The sequence below is a fragment of the Megalobrama amblycephala genome, linkage group LG2, assembly GCF_018812025.1.
Source record: "Megalobrama amblycephala isolate DHTTF-2021 linkage group LG2, ASM1881202v1, whole genome shotgun sequence".
In the NCBI taxonomy this organism is placed as follows: domain Eukaryota; kingdom Metazoa; phylum Chordata; class Actinopteri; order Cypriniformes; family Xenocyprididae; genus Megalobrama; species Megalobrama amblycephala.
Genome location: NC_063045.1, coordinates 24685894 through 24705019, shown reverse-complemented (window position 1 = coordinate 24705019; position 19126 = coordinate 24685894). Strand labels below are relative to the sequence as shown.

At 37.8% G+C, this 19126-nt stretch overlaps 1 protein-coding gene across 1 annotated transcript; it reads left to right on the top strand.

The window, feature by feature from the left end:
• The first annotated feature begins 1812 nt into the window (after window positions 1–1812).
• Window positions 1813–11028, top strand: LOC125253599. The gene is made up of 14 exons (XM_048167636.1): window positions 1813–2047; window positions 2138–2279; window positions 2571–2691; window positions 3451–3620; window positions 3719–3819; window positions 4259–4400; window positions 4496–4631; window positions 4706–4857; window positions 4994–5124; window positions 6382–6571; window positions 6669–6774; window positions 6852–6918; window positions 9754–9842; window positions 9957–11028. The coding sequence occupies exons 1-14, from the start codon at window positions 2045–2047 to the stop codon at window positions 10357–10359; spliced, it is 1953 nt and encodes a 650-aa protein (XP_048023593.1). The 5' UTR covers window positions 1813–2044; the 3' UTR covers window positions 10360–11028.
• Window positions 11029–19126: the final 8098 nt, after the last annotated feature.

Below are 19126 nucleotides of genomic sequence, written 5' to 3'. Positions count from 1 at the left end.
ATAAAAAGCAATTAAATTAATAATTGAACATAATATTCTATTTAATTGCCATATAATAATTCAATGGGTTTTTCAAATAAAATGTTATTTTATAATTTCATAATGAATTTTAAAAACTTAATTAAATTAAAAATAGAAAATAAGATATATTATATTACATATTAGTAATATAATAATGAATAATTTAATATTTAATAATGTAATATAATATAGTATTTAGTATTTCAATATTTTTAAAATATTAACTATTACAAATTTAAATAGTTAAATTAATAATATCATATAATTAATTTATTATATAATAATTATAATATTTAAAAATTAAGCAATTAAATTAATAATACCTGTACAATAAGTCCATTTGTGAAATTTCCTCACTACTAAATATTCCACAGTCAACTGTTAGTGGTATCATAACAATGTGGAAGCAATTGGGAACAACAACAACTCAGTAAAATCACAGAGCACAGAAGTCGCCAACTTTCTGCAGAGTCAACTTTCTACAGACCTCCAAACTTCGTGTGGCCTTCAGATTAGCTCAAGTACAGTGTGTAGAGAGCTTCATGGAATGGGTTTCCATGGCCGAGCAGCTCCATCCAAGCCTTACATCACCAAGTGCAATGCAAAGTGTCGGATGCAGTGCTGTAAAGCACGCCGCCACTGGAATCTAGAGCAGTGGAGACGTGTTCTCTGGAGTGACGAATCACGCTTCTCTGTCTGGCAATCCGATGGACAAGTCTGGGTTTGGCAGTTGCCAGGAGAACGGTACTTGCCTGACTGCATTATGCCAAGTGTAAAATTTGGTGGAGGGGGGATTATGGTGTCGGGTGGTTTTTCAGGGGCTGGGCTTGGCCCCTTAGTTCCAGTGAAAGGAACTCTTAATGCTTCAGCATACCAAGACAATTTGGACAATTTCATGCTCTCAACTTTGTGGGAACAGTTTGGGGATGGCCCCTTCCTGTTCCAACATGACTGCGCACCAGTGCACAAAGTAAGGTTCATAAAGACATGGATGAGTGAGTTTGGTGTGGAGGAACTTGACTGGCCTGCACAGAGTCCTGACCTCAACCCGACAGAACACCTTTGGGATGAATTAGAGCGGAGACTGTGAGCCAGGCCTTCTTGCCAACATCACTGCCTGAACTCACAAATGCACTTCTAGAAGAATGGTCAAAAATTCCCATAAACACACTCCTAAACCTTGTGGAAAGCCTTTCCAGAAGAGTTGAAGCTGTTATAGCTGCAAAGGGTGGGCCAACTCCATATTAAACCCTACAGATTAAGAATGGGATTAAAGTTCATGTGCACGTAAAAGCAGGCATCCTAAAACTGTGTTTTGTTGTCTTGTTGTTTTGTCTCAAGATGCACAACATTCATGTTGTTTTCTAGGGCATGATTCTAAAAGATACTTAAATGCACTAATTGAACTAAGGCTTAATCTTGGCTTAGTCTAAGCCCTGTCTGTGAAACTGGGCCATAAGATATTAAGTTAATAATTTAACATAAAATGCTATTAATTTAGCATTTCAATAATTTCAAATATTAACTATTAGATAAAAACAAATTAAAAATAGAATAGAAAATAAGATCTATTATATATTAAATTAGTAATATAAATAATTTAATAATTATAATATTTAAAAATGTAAGCAATTAAATTAATAATAGAATTAAATAGACTGAATTTAATATTTTAGTATTTTAATGTTTTTATATTAAATATAAAAAAATAGTATAGAAAATAAAATATATTAGCTATAATAAATGTACTATGTGTGTGTGTGTTTGATTATTATGTATAAAATACTGGCATATTCAATTTTTTATTTAGTTTTAAATTTGGGGAAGCAATCATATGGCACATTGAAATCTGCAAGCCAAGCAGTTTTGAAACTTGTGGCAAAGTAAACAAAATTTGAGGTCAAGTTGGCACAGGCTGAAATAAGTTCATAACACTTGAGGATGTCGGTGTGACCAGCAGAGCCTCGAGTTCAACACAGCAGTGAAGAACAGAGCCGAACTGATTCCTGAGACAGGCTCTTTGATGGTAAGCTCAAATGTTTTTGCTAGTGTCCATTCACAGATGTTTCTGGCTCATATTTAATTATTTCATTTGAATGTTTTTCTTTTTTGTTAGGGACAATCAAACATTTCCTCCTCACCTGCAGTTGTACAATCAGAATTTTCCATGTGTCCAGACTTATCATTCTTCTTGACTCTGGCTGTAATGTGGACATCAGCCCTCACAGGATGTCCTCAACATGGAACAGTTGCTCCAGGTGAGAGTTGTTTTATTCTGAAGTGCATGTTTAAAGGTTCTTTCACGACATGTATATTATATACCGTAATTACGAGATTTCAATTTGTAAAATGCATTCATGTCCTTGCAGAGCTCATAATTACAATTTGTAAGCTGGGAATCTTCTGAGAGCTTACTTGTACCACGTGACCACTGTACCCTCTGACCACTGCAGATTCATTTTGGCATTGATAGTGTTGCTATAGAAACGCATAATTCCCAGTTTGAGAGTAGACCATCACGTGTTGTCATCTATGTCTTCTATTCCCAGAATCCTCTGCTCTGGAATCTTTGGAGTGCCGTAATGACTACCGTACCCATATCCACTGCAGCTGGAGGGACGATCCTCATATTCCACTCTCTCTGATCCACATGGATCCAGATGACCACCGGTGAGACCAAAACATCAGTTCATAGGCATTAGTATAGCATAACACACTGTATGATACAGTGATATTATAGCAATAATAGTAAAATTATAATAATTTGGTTGTACTAGAAGAGTAAAACAATCTTAAAATAGTAAAACAATATTAATTCAGTAGTGGTAGTAGCAGAATAATAGTGAAATATAAATGATGATAATTAATAATAATAATGTTATGTTAATATAGGGATAATAGTGAATCAATCATAATTCAGTATACACTAAAATGTTTGTCATTTTATCAGAAAAATAATAATTTAATAATTTAAAATGGTTAAAAATAAGTTTCCGTGAATGGTAAAGAAAAAAGGTAATAAATGTAATTTTGCTGTAAAATGTGTAAAAAAAAAAAAATAATAATAATAATAATTTACTTAGTGTTCAGAATTTTATATGTTTTTACTTTAGATTCATATTTATATTTTTACATTTTTCATTTATATTCACTGAGGTAATAGATAAACTTGTACAGTAAAACAGAGTTAAAATGATTTGATTATTTAATTTATATTTACATTTCTAAGTAAAAAGTATTAATCAGCTTACAATTTATGGGGAAAGAGGCGGAAATATTTTCCACAAATATTTTTACAGTAAAGTAAAAATTAGTAAAAAGAAAGAAAGAATGATTAGTGTTTTTACTTACTGTTATGATCAGCACACGTTATAACTGTAAAATATATAGTTTAATTGCTTATTTTTTATGATTTTTGCTTTATTCCAGAGTATCTCCCTGTGTTCAGACTCCTAAGCCTTCCCAGAATTCTACTGGGCAGGAGAGAGTTTGTTGTCGGTACAACACATCTCTGTTTGCCATCGGCTTTGATGACGTGTTCTTCTTCCACACACCACACTCTTCCAGCATTTCCAAAACCTTCAGACTCACAAAATTTGGTACAATTAGTACAGTAACTGTATACCATAGACATACTTATGCACTGGCTATTTATGTTATGCAAGTTCAAGCTATGTCTACTTTGACTTCCCTATAGAAGATGCAGATCCAGACTGGAATTTGTACCAGCTAGATGATACACCCCCTCCCTCACTCTTGACCTCTGACTCCTTCAGACTACATGAACAAGAGTGCTCAGTGAGTGTCAAAATGACCAAACTTTCACCCAGAGGTCACTACAAACTGACACGAGAAAGTATTTCTTCCCTCATGACTTCTTCATGTTTGTCAAAAAGACCTACCTTGTTCTTATGAGAAAGCTATTTTATGAGCTGGCAATTTCGTATGACTTTGTATGATGTAGATCAGACGAAAACATACAGTTTTTAGAAAAAGTATGAAGTTCCACGCCTAATCCTAACTATCAATAGGACATAAACAGATCGTATGAAAACGTAAAATGACATTGTACGAATTCATACAAATTAGCCACAAATTCTGCAAAACATATACTAGTTACAAATTGCCATGACTGTGTTTTTTTACAAGAGTTCTTTGGTTTTTGGAGGTTTAATCTTAAGAAAAAAAGTGCTTTTGTTGTTTTGATAAAGCAAACTGACTTGTTACACTTTTGGAGGTGGAGTTTAATTATGAAATAGTCAAGGACCACAAAGGCGGGAAAATTCACACCAAACCAACACAGAAAGACGTGGAAGGCAGCGAGAATATAACCGAGGTCAGCAAGTTGTTGTTTGACAAGCCAGAACTGATATCTGAGTGTGAGTATAAAAAGAAACCCAGTGAAAGTCTGTAATCTTTATGCAAGTGGAGCCCCCTGGTGTCCTGGAGTGCTATAGATCATTATTTATTTCAGACACTCTTCCTGGTCCATCTAACCTACACTGTGTGTTCAGTGGCGGGAAGAATTTGAGCTGTAGCTGGGATCTCAAGACAGATCTGGCCCAGTACATCAGCTACACGTTGTCCTACCGGACAAACTCCACTGCACTGTGAGTGTTTGAGAGGGTTATGGATGCTGTGAAAGGTGTCTTTAACTCTGACAGGTCTATTTGCTCTTTTTCAGGGCTGCGTGGAGCTGCGTTGAGAAGGTGGAGGTCATAAATGAAGGAGACTTTTTGAGGATGGTTGGTGTTTTCAGCATCTTTAAACCTGGAGTGCTGCAGGTGCAACTCACGCCAACACCGGTGACTAAAGTGATCCGCTCTTACGAACACAGTTAGTGCCTCTACAATTCACCTTTTGAGAAACACTTGCCCGCTGAATGCTGCGACTGACCAATCACAATCAAGTATTCCAGAAAGCTGTTTTGATTAAATTGTTATTGATCCGGTCTGTGGTCTTTGTGATGCAGTCCAGCCCACATGTCCCACGGGTCTGAGCGTTGAGCTGAGAGGAGAAGACTGGATTCTGAACTGGACTCTAACAAAGTACCGTACTGTACCTCTTACTACTGAACTCAAATACTGGAGCACACTAACACCTGTGAGTATTTGACTATTCTTCTATGCAATATTTATTAATTATTATTGTTTAATTATTTTGTAAGGGTGTTTCTTCAACTTTTAAACTGGCAATTTTACATCCAAGGAGTTGATGTTTATTTACACTCTAAAAAATAACTGTAAAAACAAATTTACAAAAAATACTGTTTTCCATAGAAACAGTAATATACCGTAAAAAAACCACAATGCATTCTAGGTAGTATTATTTGTCGTTTTCGAGAAAGTAACCTTTCTCGAAAATATTACCCAGAATCCATTGTTTTTACAGAATATTACTTAAGTATATTACAATGCATTCTGTGTAATATTATTTGTTGTTTTCGAGAAAGTAGACTATTGTATACTTGTATTTGTATGTATTTAGGATACTTGATAGCTATGAAATTAGCCTTAGACAAAGTAGTCAGCTGTCTTATTCCAAAAATGTTCAAAATGTAATTTCCATCACACAATGCTATTAACTCTTTCCCTGTCAGCGTTTTTTTGTTGTTGTTGCCAGCCAGTTTTGATTTATGATTTAATAGGTTCTGTTCACTATACTCTATATGTTTGATGATTGCGTTAGCTTACATTCTTCTATTGCTTGTTTCTGCATTCTCTATGCTTGTTTTTGGATCCAGAGATTCTGTATTCTTTCAGAGAATGCATAATAGTTTCCCCTACCGTATAACAGTGAAAACATGGATTGCCGGAAAATTCGAGAAGGGTCTGTCGCACCCCACACAGGATGATGTACGGTATCTGCTAATAAATGCAATACAGTCTGTATGTCTTATCATTAGGTAGTGATAGTGAAGCTTAAAAAGCAAGGAAAGTGAAATTGAAGAGCAGTACTCGACATCAGTGATTCTAGAAAGAGGTGCTAATTGGCTGTTTCATTGTAGGGGGCGTAATTTGTAGGGGCATGGTTTGTAGTACTGTGGGATGGAGTCGGACATGCTTGGAGAATTCCGTAAATGGCTAGGAATAAGTTAAACACAAAAACGTATTTGAGATGTTGTGAAATTGGCACTGTGGTAGAAATGTTCTCAACTTTCCCCCCAAAAATGGGGAAAAAGACAGAATTATATATGTATGTAAAGTATATCCACTGTTGGACATTATTAGCAGAATTGTGTCTAAAGTGTTTTAAAAGAGAGTTTATCTTCTAAAAGTCCAAAAGGTCAAAAGTGCTGTAGCTGAATAAACACCCACTTTCATTTTCCAGTGCGTATGTTAACTGCCTCTTTGTCTGTAGGAGGATGTAAAGAGCATCTTTCTCTCTGATGAAAAGATGGTGTTTGCTATATCAGAGCGTTCTCTCAAGGGTTCATCGGAGTACCAGGCTCAAGTTCGCTGTAATGTGAGTGCAACCAGACGTTCAGGATGGCGTTACACTGGATATCCCTCAGAGTGGACCGACCCCATCTACTGGACCACACGGCCTGGTCTGAGCCCACCCCACCACCTACATATCTTGAGTTTTACATTACAAGATATCATGATACATTATATAAACCTTATCAATGTATGTTTTTGTTTCAGAGCCTCTTGCACCAAATCTGGTTGCATTTCTCCTGTATTTCCTCATTGCGACCCTCGCGTCAGCTGTCTCTATCACAGTTTTCATCTTTCTAGTTGTTCTTCAGAGGTAATTTTTTTTTTGTTAATTCCTTTCAATTCATGAATTGCAAAGACAGAAAGTGGAATTCTTTCTTCTCTCTTCAGAAGACTGAGAGAATGGGACATGTCTCTTCCCTCTCCTGTCCACAGCAAAGTCTCAGAGGTGTCACAGGTACAGTAGGTTGCCCTGGTAACTTAGACCATATCACTATGGCGCTCTTTACATCTGGTATCAAAACCGTGATGAAATGGAAGTAGCAACAGATATTTTCATCTGAGTGCAATGAGTGTTCATTTAATGGTGAGATACATAGATTGTCAAAAACGCTGTTGGACATTTTTGATATTTGAAATCAACCCAAACAAACCCACTCCTCTCTTCATTGCTCCACCTCCAATCCTAACCACCCTGCTCCGAGCTGGTCTCGAAACCATGGCCCGATGGCTGCTGGCAGGCGAGGCGAGTGCACTAACAATAAATGAGGCTAAACAAAGCATTCTCTAGCGGTCGTCAGTGTGCAGTGGTTTACCTGCACAACTCTCACTATCTGGCCACTGTTATACATGCAATGCGAGTAGATGTCTGTTTATCACAGCTGACGCACAATACGCTTCACAAAAAATTAAAGCGGCATACGTCCCCTAATGCTGATTGGTTACACATTTGTTGTTGGCGTCGCCCGACTAACTTCCAAACAGTGTTTTTGAAAAACTACTTACTCCACCTTTAAGTGTTCATCCGGTGGGGACTTTGTTCTATTTTTGATTGCATGGAGGTAGATCTGAATGCAAGCTTGTCGTAATAAAGGGGCAAGGTTTAAACTGACAAAATGATCGAAAAGAAGTTCGACATGCGTCACCAGAGAGGAGTCTGTCGTTTCACTGGAAGATTGTGTTAAATAAAAAATTATGTCAAAAAAGTAAAAAAAAAAAAAAAAACGTATACATTCACAATATCTTCTGTTAGGACCCGGGTATACTTAATAGGTTGTTTGCACATGACGTCACAGCAGCAGCGCGATTGAGTTTGGAGGGCAGGGAGTGTATTTTCTATATAGGAATCCTATCAAAAACTCAAAATTCGTATGTTTTGCGTCGTTTATGGTTGCTCAAATCGATAAAATCAAGAACCCAGAAGGTGTTTATATCATTTACATAACTTATAGCCTACTGTTTTTTATAACTTATATCGTTTTTTAACTTTAAAAGTTGTCGCCTTTAATAGCGTTTTGCGTCTGCTAATACTGAAATGAATATGGATACCTGCTTACCTTATTTGTTTTTGACTTGGTTAAATATCCACATTCTTCATGGTATTTCTGCAGGGAAGAGAAGCTGTTTTATCCCACTGAATGGTAATTTGGTGTTTTCACTTCAGTTTTGTAGTATTTCGTTCAAATGTTGATCTGGTTACCATGAGAACAGTGTCACGCGCTGCTGCTTCAGCTATCATATGGTAGAAAACGTCCAAATAAATAAATGTTTAACAAGCTGACAGACGTCGATTCAACAAAGACAACGCTTTCAAAAACATTCAGCTATGTGATTATTTTATTGAGTGAGGGAGTGGGTTAAATCAGTGACATTATTAGATTTGATATACGGCGTCTTTCCGTCACTTCCTCAACCTGCTTCCCAGTGTGTTATTACACGTATAAAAGGCAGTGTAAAAATTGTATTTCACTGTCCAGTTTTTTCTTTGAACGATGATGTGAGCTCCTGTTGCAATTCTCGATTCAGCATAAATGACCTACAATGGCGACATTTTTCACAATCGCGACAGAAAATCAAAAATACTGCCCTAACTTCACTAGTAAAAAGGCACCGCGATAAACAAACCCAGACTAGAACTGAACGCGGCGTGACGGCAGCTTTACATTCTCTAAATCTACCTCCTCGATGGCAGGAAAGTCTTTCAATTCATTGGGAAAGTAGCTCATCTTCATAACATAAAGATCACGTCCAATGTTGTGATTTTCTGTTTATATCTTTCTAAACCAACACAGAAAGGAATTTTCTCCATCTCTTCCATTCTAATTTTCACTGCTTGCCCTCCACCGGTATTTCGCGCGTCACCAGGACCACGTGATTGCAAACAACCTATTTTCCACGTTTCATCTTGTGTGTGAGCCTTTCAAAATGGGCCTACACTTCTTTGGCCGTGAGCGTGGAAAGACGCGTTCGGACTGCATTCGTGCGCACTATTTAGTGAACTTTCTTTTCAGGCCACTTGGGCCCTATCCCAAACGGCACCTTAAACCCTCACGGTCTTCCTCTGAGTCCACACTTTCGTGACATAATGCCGCTTTGACTGCCAGGCAGATTTGTGGGCTCAGCAGAAGTGTGCATCGAGGGCGCATAGCACTTGCGAGCACCCTTCTGAAAGCTAAAATGATGAATGGGACACTCTACTGTCTCGTGGACTTAACGGACACACGCATACAGCGGCCATTGTAAGTCGACAAGACCGAAAGTGCACATGAAGTGTGCCATTTGGGAAAGGGCCTTGTTCTCAAGTCACTCGCACTTCCCACTTGTGCTGTTGCAAACTGACCCAAACTGTCATGGACTGTTGGCTAAAATATACTTTGGGCTTAATATGCATTGACCAAATCATGCCAGCTCAAATGCATTTCCTTTGACCACTTCTTTCTTCGATTTTGTCAGTGATTTCATGCCTGCTTGCTTTTTATTATTATTATAATTTTTTTTTTTTTAAAGCTGCACGTAACCAACAAAGTTTTGGTGCAAAAGATGATTGACAGGCAAGTGGGCGGCCCTTCTACTTGTGGCATTAGATTTACACTAAAAATGCAATGTGGTTTCTGACTACTTCCGAATGCAGTTTCATTGATTGAGCAAGATTTTTGTTGGACACTTGTATTTATCGATTTCTTCTTGTCAAATCAATAATACCAGGTGTAAATGAGGCCAATAATCTTCTGAAATCAGTACTCAGTCATAAGCTGAGCTGTGTGAACATCCTGCTTTCCACTAACATCCTTAGATGGACCACTTACCCTGCTGTACAGAACTGAAGGATCCAGAAATCAGCAATGCTCAGAGTGTGGATGTCCATCAGCAGTTGTCCTCATTGTAAGTCAACTGTAGACTTTATTCCTGGAATCTCTGGAATGTGAAGTCCTAAAATTCTTAAGTAAGTGATAATTAGGGAAATTCAGAACATGAATATGATTTTTTTCCATGCAGTGAATCAAAAAATACCTTGACTGCTGATGGAAACGACCGTTGCCTAGAAATCGAGGGTCATCGAGTGGTTTTGCATGTTGACGATCCATGCCTTGAGTCCTTGTGTTCCTCTGGCAATGTGTTGGGAATAGATGGTACATTCCAGCCTTGTACCTCCAACTTCAATGACCCAGTCCTCCCATGTTCAGAGGGATACTTGCCGAATCCTGCAACTTCTGTCAACACTAACCAGAATGCTTTGCAAGAGGATTGCTCTCTGAATGTAGAAATGGATGATGGTTACATTAATTGCCCTGAGCCTGATTTAAACAGAAGGATAAATCCTCATTTGGTCCATTCATCAGATTTAAACACAAATGTTTTCTGTCTACCTTCTCCAGGAAGTGCTCCAGGAAGACTATGAGTGATTATTCTGCATATTTTTTAATTCATCTTAAAGAATACAAACATGTATAAGGACATTAATTAAAGGAAATTACAGACACTCTTGGCTGCTGTTTCCACAGTGACCACCAGAGGGTAGTATAGTACTACATTATCTACTATATTTTGAGACTTTGGGTGAAGCCAGAGGTGTCCAATCCGGCTCTTGGAGGGCCACAGTCCTTGTGAATTACTAGGAGCCTCCAAGTGTGTGAATGCACATTGGAGCTAAAAGTATTCGAGGAGCATGATTGGACACCCCATTAGCCTTGGTGCGCATTAATGTTTCACTCATTGAAATGTAGTTGTTTGCAGTCACAAATTAGTCATTTTAATCTTTGATATGGTGGGTTTTTTAACTACTAAATGTTTCCCTCAGTACCTGTATGACAGTAAGATCACAAATTTGATATTATTTCTCATAGACAGCAATGATATTAAATGAAGAGCACATGACATCTCCTGTTTTTCTCCTGATTTTTCTCCTGAGAAAAATACTTTGCTTATTCTTAATTTTGTCTCATCTAAAGCAGTGGTTCTCAACCTTTTTGAGTCCAAGGCCCCCCACTGTTCACAATAAAATTCCCTTTTACTTTTGACAGTTGTTTAAATCCATTATCCATTGTTGTTTATTTACAGGATAAGGATTAAGGAAAATTATTTTTTATAAAAATATTTTTACTCACAATTACGCTATAAAATCGCCACCTTGGAATATAAGGTTCTGCATTCTGAGCAGTTTTGAGATGAGCTTTATTTATTTTTTTATTTTATTTTTTTTGCGTTTCATACTCCTTTGTAGATAGAACCTTTTTGTTTTCCAAAAAAAATTTTCCCAAAATGTACTTTAAAGGTGCCCTAGAATTAAATATTGAATTTATATTGGCATAGTTGAATAACAAGAGTTCAGTACATGGAAATGACATACACTGAGTTTCAAAATCCATTGTTTCCTCCTTCTTATATAAATCTCATTTGTTTAAAAGACCTCCGAAGAACAGGCGAATCTCAACATAACACCGACTGTTACGTAACAGTCGGGGTGTACGCCCCCAATATTTGCATATGCCAGCTCATGATCGAGACATTAGACAAGGGCAGCCAGTATTAACGTCTGGATCTGTGCACAGCTGAATCATCAGACTAGGTAAGCAAGCAAGGACAATAGCGAAAAATGGCAGATGGAGCAATAATAACTGAAATGATCCATGATAACATGATATTTTTAGTGATATTTGTAAATTGTCTTTCTAAATGTTTCGTTAGCATGTTGCTAATGTACTGTTAAATGTGGTTAAAGTTACCATAGTTTATTACTGTATTCACGGAGACAAGAGAGCCGTCGCTATTTTCATTTTTAAACACTTGCAGTCTGTATAATTCATAAACATAACTTCATTCTTTATAAATCTCTCCATCAGTGTGTAATGTTAGCTTTAGCCACGCAGCATAGCCTCAAACTCATTCAGAATCAAATGTAATACATCGAAATAAATACTATACTTACATGATCCGATGTATGCATGCAGCATGCATGATGAACATCTTGTAAAGATCCATTTTGAGGGTTATATTAGCTGTGTAAACTGTGTTTATGCTGTTCAAGGTAAGCACAAGCTCCGGGGGAGGGGGAGCACGAGAATTAAAGGGGCCGCAACCTATATATCGGTGCATAGTTAATGATGCCCCAAAATAGGCAGTTAAAAAAATAAATTTAAAAAAATCTATGGGGTATTTTGAGCTGAAACTTCACAGACACATTCAGGGGACACCTTAGACTTATATTACATCTTTTAAAAATAAGTTCTAGGGCACCTTTAAAAAAATGTAAATAAGTTGTCAGAATAAGAATATGTGAATAACTCAATTTTGACAAAAATGTCAGATAGAACCTTATAATTCCAAGGTGACGAAATATTTCAGAACTTGGTATAACTAGAAAAATGTGTAATCATTATAAAAATGCTAATGGAGTTTTACCATTTTTTTCAGTACTAGAAATCAAACTTTTAAAATAAAGCTACCTCAAATATACTGTTTTCATGCATGAATGATCACAAACACATTAATTTTCCACATGCTTGACATTGTTGCAGCACCTCTCTTCTCAGTCTGTCAGTAACACTCTGTTTAGTTCCCGTCTCTATGAAGCCCCTCCTTCTGAAAAGCACAAAGTGCTCTGATTGGTCGGTTGGATCAGTGTGGTGTGATTGGTCTATCATTTCTAGCATGTTTCAGAAATGTCACACCCCTTAACATAACCATGAGTTTCAACACACTACCTATTCAACTCAACCAGGCCCCGGCCCTTATGCCTTAGGCAGGAATTATTTAAATGAAGGATATTGTGATGTGATCTTTCCCGAAAAGAAAACCCAACACTAAAATCAAGGCATTTCAGGGAGTTCAGAAACAGTGAGCACTGATGTAGAGAATAACTCCCTTTGGAGTGACTTTGTGCTTTGTAACTTTTCAGATCTTTTTCATGCTCAAACAGCAACATTACACACTAAAGAATGTTGAAAATGTAAAAAAGCATAATAGCTCCTCTTTGCATCTTGAGACCCCCTTGGAAGCATTTTAAGGCCCACTGGTCGAAAACCACTGAGTTTCGGAAGAGATCTCAACATTGTCTCAAATTGTGGTCAGATTTGCTATTATAAGGTCATTGCTTTCAATATGAACTATGAAATTGTGGTATACTTCAGCCCTGTAGCTGTCTTTGCTTCTTTAGCTCAAATGATAGAGCATTGAGCTAGTAAATATATTGATTCTTGGATAAAATTTTATGTTTGTATTTTCTAACTCATTTGATTTTTAAACATCTCACTCCTCCACTGTGAAGAGCACATTTTGTGCTGTCACCCTTGCGGCTGTTTTCATTGTATGTTTTCTGAATGACTGTAGACGCGTGCAGCAAACAGCTGTTTGACTCTTAAGAATGAGTAATTACCATTCACCCCCTTATTTCAAGATGTTATGTGTGAGTGTATATGTTTCTTCAGGCAGGGAAGGTCTGCTTGTCAAAGGAAACAGCTGTCATTTCAGCAACGGAGCGACTGCACGAAAGAAAGAGGTAGAGATAAGGAGACATATGCCGTCACGCTCCTTAAAATTGAAAGACAGAACTGAGATTCACTTTCAAAACTAGGTTGAGTTCAATGAAAATAATCTTTAAATGTGGGGTTCATGTGTCTCCTAATCTGATGGATGTGTGTGTGTGTGTGTGTGTCACCTCATCTGACATCTCACCTGTATCTTCCACACCTGGCTGTGGGCCAAAATACACACTTTTTTTCACACTACTGTAGATCACTAGTGAGTTTGATTTGTGGTAAAATTCATGTCTGTAAATGACAGTGCAGGAGAAGTTACGTGCCAAAGTTCAAATCCCTTTTGTACTTCTTTCACATCTGGCTTGTTCGGAAACAGCTGTGTCTGCCACGGCCTCCTCAGGATTTATGGCCCAGCTCTCTACACCTTCACTCGTCCTCGTTCCTCTCCTCCATCAGGTGCATCCTCTTCCAACTATTTCGCTTCCTACACTTACACTTTCACCTTTTCATGCACCTCTTCTTCTTTAATCTCTGTTTCTTGATCTCCCGAAGTCTCGGCCCTCATCGTACCTTCCTTTAATTTCCACCCGTCCCCCTATATGCCTCTCACGACCTGTTTCAGATCTGTCACTCACAACTGCCTCTTGAACTCTACCACCACCATCATCCCATCTGTTTTGCCCTCTCCTGTCTTTCCTTTTGCTGTTTTTCCACACCCTTCCCCTGTCACCCTGTTTTCATCAACCACCATCCATTTTGACTTTTTCCATTTCTTTCTTTGTGTTGTGCCACCTGAAGCTTTTTACAGCGATTTCATGAAAAACAAGATTTTCACAATGTTAAGATCTCACCCCAATTCACCATTTTATTGTAAAACAAGCTGCAGAAATGGCTGTGGTTATGAGGATATTAGACCACCTTTATGATTGATTCTTCAATTAGAGGCACTATTTGATTTGAAATCTTAAAAAGGAAGCTTACTTAAGTCCAAAGTATACTTCAGCTGTCTGAGTTTCCCGACAGTCTGCACACTGTCTGCTTGATGCAATTTTCGTCATCAGGAGGGTCTGCGGACATCTACGCACACTTCTTATGTGCAGCCCAATTTTTGTGTCTGTGTGGATTATGCGAGTACAACAGCGCATGCACAAGATGTTAAAGGGTTAGTTGACCCAAAAATGAAAATGATGTCATTAATGACTCACCCTCATGTTGTTCCAAACCCGTAAGACCTCCGTTCATCTTCTGAACACAGTTTAAGATATTTTAGATTTAGTCCGAGAGCTTTCTGTCCCTCCATTGAAAATGTATGTACGGTATACTGTCCATGTCCAGAAAGGTAATAAAAACATCATCAAAATAGTCCATGTGACATCAGTGGGTCAGTTAGAAGTTTTTGAAGCAACTAAAATACATTTTGGTCCAAAAATAACAAAAACTACGACTTTATTCAGCATTGTCTTCTCTTCCGGTTCTGTTGTATATCCGCTTTCACTCCACAGTGACGCTGCTTCTTCTTCTTCTTTCCTGTTTTACGGCGGTTGGCATCCAGCTTATTGGTGCATTACCGCCCCCTTCTGCTCCGGACAGTGACGCTGCTGACGTGTTATCTAGTGTGCCCAAGCTTCGTTTACAGTCTGAGGGAGACGCACGCTGTATTCAAGCTATTCTACATTGTTTGTATTTTGGTATTGCTATATTTTTTAAAATGGTGCGTAAGTGTGCATGTCGCGGATGTCCTAATCGTGTGAAAGAAGGCGGAGCCTCACCACACACCTCCTTTTACATTATTGTCATGGACCAAATGTAGTACGTAGGTGTTTGTTTACTTTGGCAAGCTATTTCAAACTTTGTTTTGGCCTGATTTTGTTCGATATTATGTCACATCAGTTTGTTCTTCAATTTTGTTTGAAGTATATCGGGGCCTTAAGGTGCATCTCTTGCACTAAACAGTGATACTCAAGTTGGGTAGTGTTTTACCCTTAGCCTTTACCCTCTGAACTTTCACCATGGTGGAATGAATAAATGAATACAAACAATAAACAGCTATATTCATATATAGGACAAATACCCACCAATACTTTGAGTGAAAATATGGTGCCAGACAGAATAATTTTTTTTTTAATTAAATTATTAATTGATTACTTATTTATCAGTAACCATGCATTTAAAAAATAAATAAATAAATGTAGCAAGTGTTTTGAATAAAGTTAAACAAAAAGTATTAATAATTCTCACACCGATCTAATCGGAATACATTGGAATACATCACATCCGGTTGGTGTCGCATACGGTGTAGTCGCTTAAAGGGAAAGCAAATGTTTTGGGTTTGCTCACAAAACTTTTGTGTTCTTTGTGAGTGAACGCAAAATCATTGCCAAATAATTTTTCCTCCCATTTCATATTTTTTTTCATATTTGTTCCTTTAGGGGCTCTGTAATAATCTATCCTTAAAAAGAATGACTGTTTAAAAATGAATCATTTTTATGAAAAACAACAACAACAACAACAACTTTAAAATCACCATACAGGGCAGAAAAGTTCTCAGAATTGAAGAATCATACGTTACACTTTTTGCAACTTAGCTTCTCCTGGCAGTGTGACTGAAAACGTGAAGCTGGAACACTGAGGTTAGTCTGTCACAACTGAGGTCATTTACATATTTAAATCCTAAAGGTACAATAGCAAAAGTGTGTTTAATTTTAAGGGAATGGGTGAAATCGATCATAAAACTGAGATATAAATGTATGGTGCAAGAAACCATGTCTAACATTATAAATGAACCTCACTGTGTCTAGCACATGGCCTTTCTTCACTCTCGCCCTCCATCCCTGGCTTAAACTGGCCATCAGAAGAAAGAAGAAATGATGAGTGTAAATTTCCCTTCAGCGATACATTCCTCTATGCTCTATCTTTTTAAGTTTGGCTGACCTCCAAACTCAAGCATGTAGTGACAGTCAGAATATCTTCTGATGTACCTTTACGGGCCTCCATTCAACTCAGTTTGCATTCCTTTCACTGTTTTCTGAGAGCCTGCTTTTGTTTTAGTGATGACTGGTTGACATCAGGGTGGGAATTTAACAACCGCCACCGTAACGACTAGGTGGTTGCCAGGGTGTTATGCAGTTGCTAACATGTCCTAAGTGTTTTTAGCACACATTGTACTGTGGTTGTTGTTAGAGTATTAGCTGGTTGCCACAGTGTTGTTATGAGGTTGCTAAGGTATTATAAGTAGTTTATATGCTGAATGAAGAGATGTAAATTATAACATAATCAATGTAATAGAGTGTTCTGGTTAGTTTCCCGGGTGTTGCTAAGTTGTTCTGAGTGGTTTTTATCATTGCTATGCAGGTGCCAGAATTGGTTGTCAGGGTGTTGCTAAGTTGTACTGAGTGTTTGTTTGTTTGTTTTTTTAACCACAATGCTATGCATATTCTAAGATGTACTGTTTGGTTGCTAGGGTGTAATTATGTGGTTGCTGAGGTATTCTAAGTAGTTTAAATGCTGAATAAATGGCTGTAAATTATAATATTTAAAATGTAACGATTCATCACATTGCTATGCTGTTGTTAGTGTTCTGCTTAGTTGCCAGGGGGTTGCTAAGTTGTTCTGAATGTTTTTTTTAGTACATTGCTATGCAGTTGCAAGGTAGTTGTTTTTTTTTTAGCATGATGCTATGCAATTCTTGGTGGTTGCCAAGGTGTTATAAGGTTGCTAAGGTGTTCTATTGTTTGGTTGCCATGGTGTCATTATGTGGTTACTACGGTGTTCTACAGTATTTTTTAGCATGTTACTATGCAGTTGTTAAGGTGTTCTGGATCGTTTCCAGGGTGTTGCTACAGTTGGATAGTTGCTAGGGAGTTGTTCTGAGTCTTTTTTAGCATGTTACTATGCATTTTCAAGGGGGTTCTGGGTGGTTGCCAGGGTGTCATTATACGGTTGCTAAGGTATTCTATAGTGTTTTAGCATGTTACTATGCAGTTGCTTGGATGTTGCAGGTGGTTAAAGGTGTCCCTTCTTTAATGTTGGTATTATTTCACCTGTTTGATCATCTGATCATTTTGAAAAGTAACAGCACATCTCCTCAACTAACTGCACAAATGTCTGTACAACATGTTAAGTTAACATTAGCCAATTAGCATCAGTCTCGGATTGTCTTTTTGGCATGAAAGGCTACATTCATGAAAATATATGTAACTGTTGTTTTGTCTGTGATTCTTGTTAATGGTTTTGTTGTTTTTGATGTTGTTGTGCTTGTAGCTAAATTTGAGGTCGGACTCTCCTTGTAGCTTCTAGCTGTGCTCAGTGCTAAAGTTAGTGTGCATGCAGTATTCATGAATGCTCACTTTCCATCATGGTGATGGACTACAGCTCTTTATATAGCTGCAGAACGACTGATGAGGGTCGTCTGGTGCTCCAAGACCTCCGTACTGTGAGTGTGTTCATGTGATTCATCATGTAAATGGGTCCATTTGCCACGGAAAGACACAATTAGCCATGAGACTAATGACTTAATGATCTCTCCAGCTAGTGTTATCATGGTGTCAGGCATCAGGCTCTGTACAAAAACCCTATATGTAAAATGCACTTCAATGGTAGGGTATTTGGGTGGTTGCCAGGGTGTTGCTATGTGGTTGCAAGGGTTGCTATGTGTTTTTTGCAGAGTTGTTATGTGGTTGCTAGGGTTGCTATGTGTTTTTTGCAGAGTTGTTACATGGTTGCTAGGGTGTTCAAGACGGTTGCCAGAGTATTGTTATGCAGTTGGGAATGGGTTTCGAATGGTTCTTTCTCTCTTGGTGGTTACTAAGGTATTCTAAGTGTTTATTAAAACATTGCTCTGTGGTTACTACGGTGTTTGTGGTGGTTGCCAGGGTATTGGTATGTGAATACCAAGGTATTCTATGTGTTGTTTTTTTTAGCACATTGCTATGCAGTTGCTAAGGTGTTGATATGTGGTTTGCTAAAGTATGATAAGTGTTTTTTAGCACTCTGCTATTCAGTTGCTAGGGTGTTCTGGGTGGTTTCCAAGGTTTGTTACGTGGTTTAACGAGTTTTAAGCATTTTTAGCATGTTGCTATGCAGTTGCAGTGGTCTACTGAGTGGTTTTTAGCACGCTGCTCTATGTTTGCTAGAGTGTTATGAGTGGTTGCCAGGGTTTTGTTATATGTTTTTATACATTCTGAGTGTTTTTTAGCATGTTGCAAAGCAGTTGCTGAGGTGTTCTGGGGCTGTTAAGATGTTCTCAGTGATTTTTTAGCCTATTGTTATGCAGTTTCTATATTGTGATGAGTGGTTGCCGAAGTGTTGCTATGTTTGCAGTTACATTTAATATGTTCTAACTGGTTTTGAACACATTACTATGTGGTTTCTAGGTTGTTCTGGGTGGTTGCCAGGGTGTTATGCGGTTTCCAGGGTCTTCTAAGCGGTTTTTAGCCCATTGCTATGCAGTATCGATGTTGTGATGAGTGGTCGCCAAGGTGTTACAATGCAGCTGCAAAAATGTTCTGAGTGGTGGTTGCCAGGGTGTTATGTGGTTGCTAAAGTGTTCTAAGTGGTTTTTAGCACGTTTCTGTGCTGTAAAAGCATGTCTTAAAGTGATTTTTAACATGTTGATCTGCAGTTTCAAGGTTATTCTGGTTGGTTGCTAAGTTGTTGCTACAGTCTTTCACTATAAAGGGTTTTTCATACTGT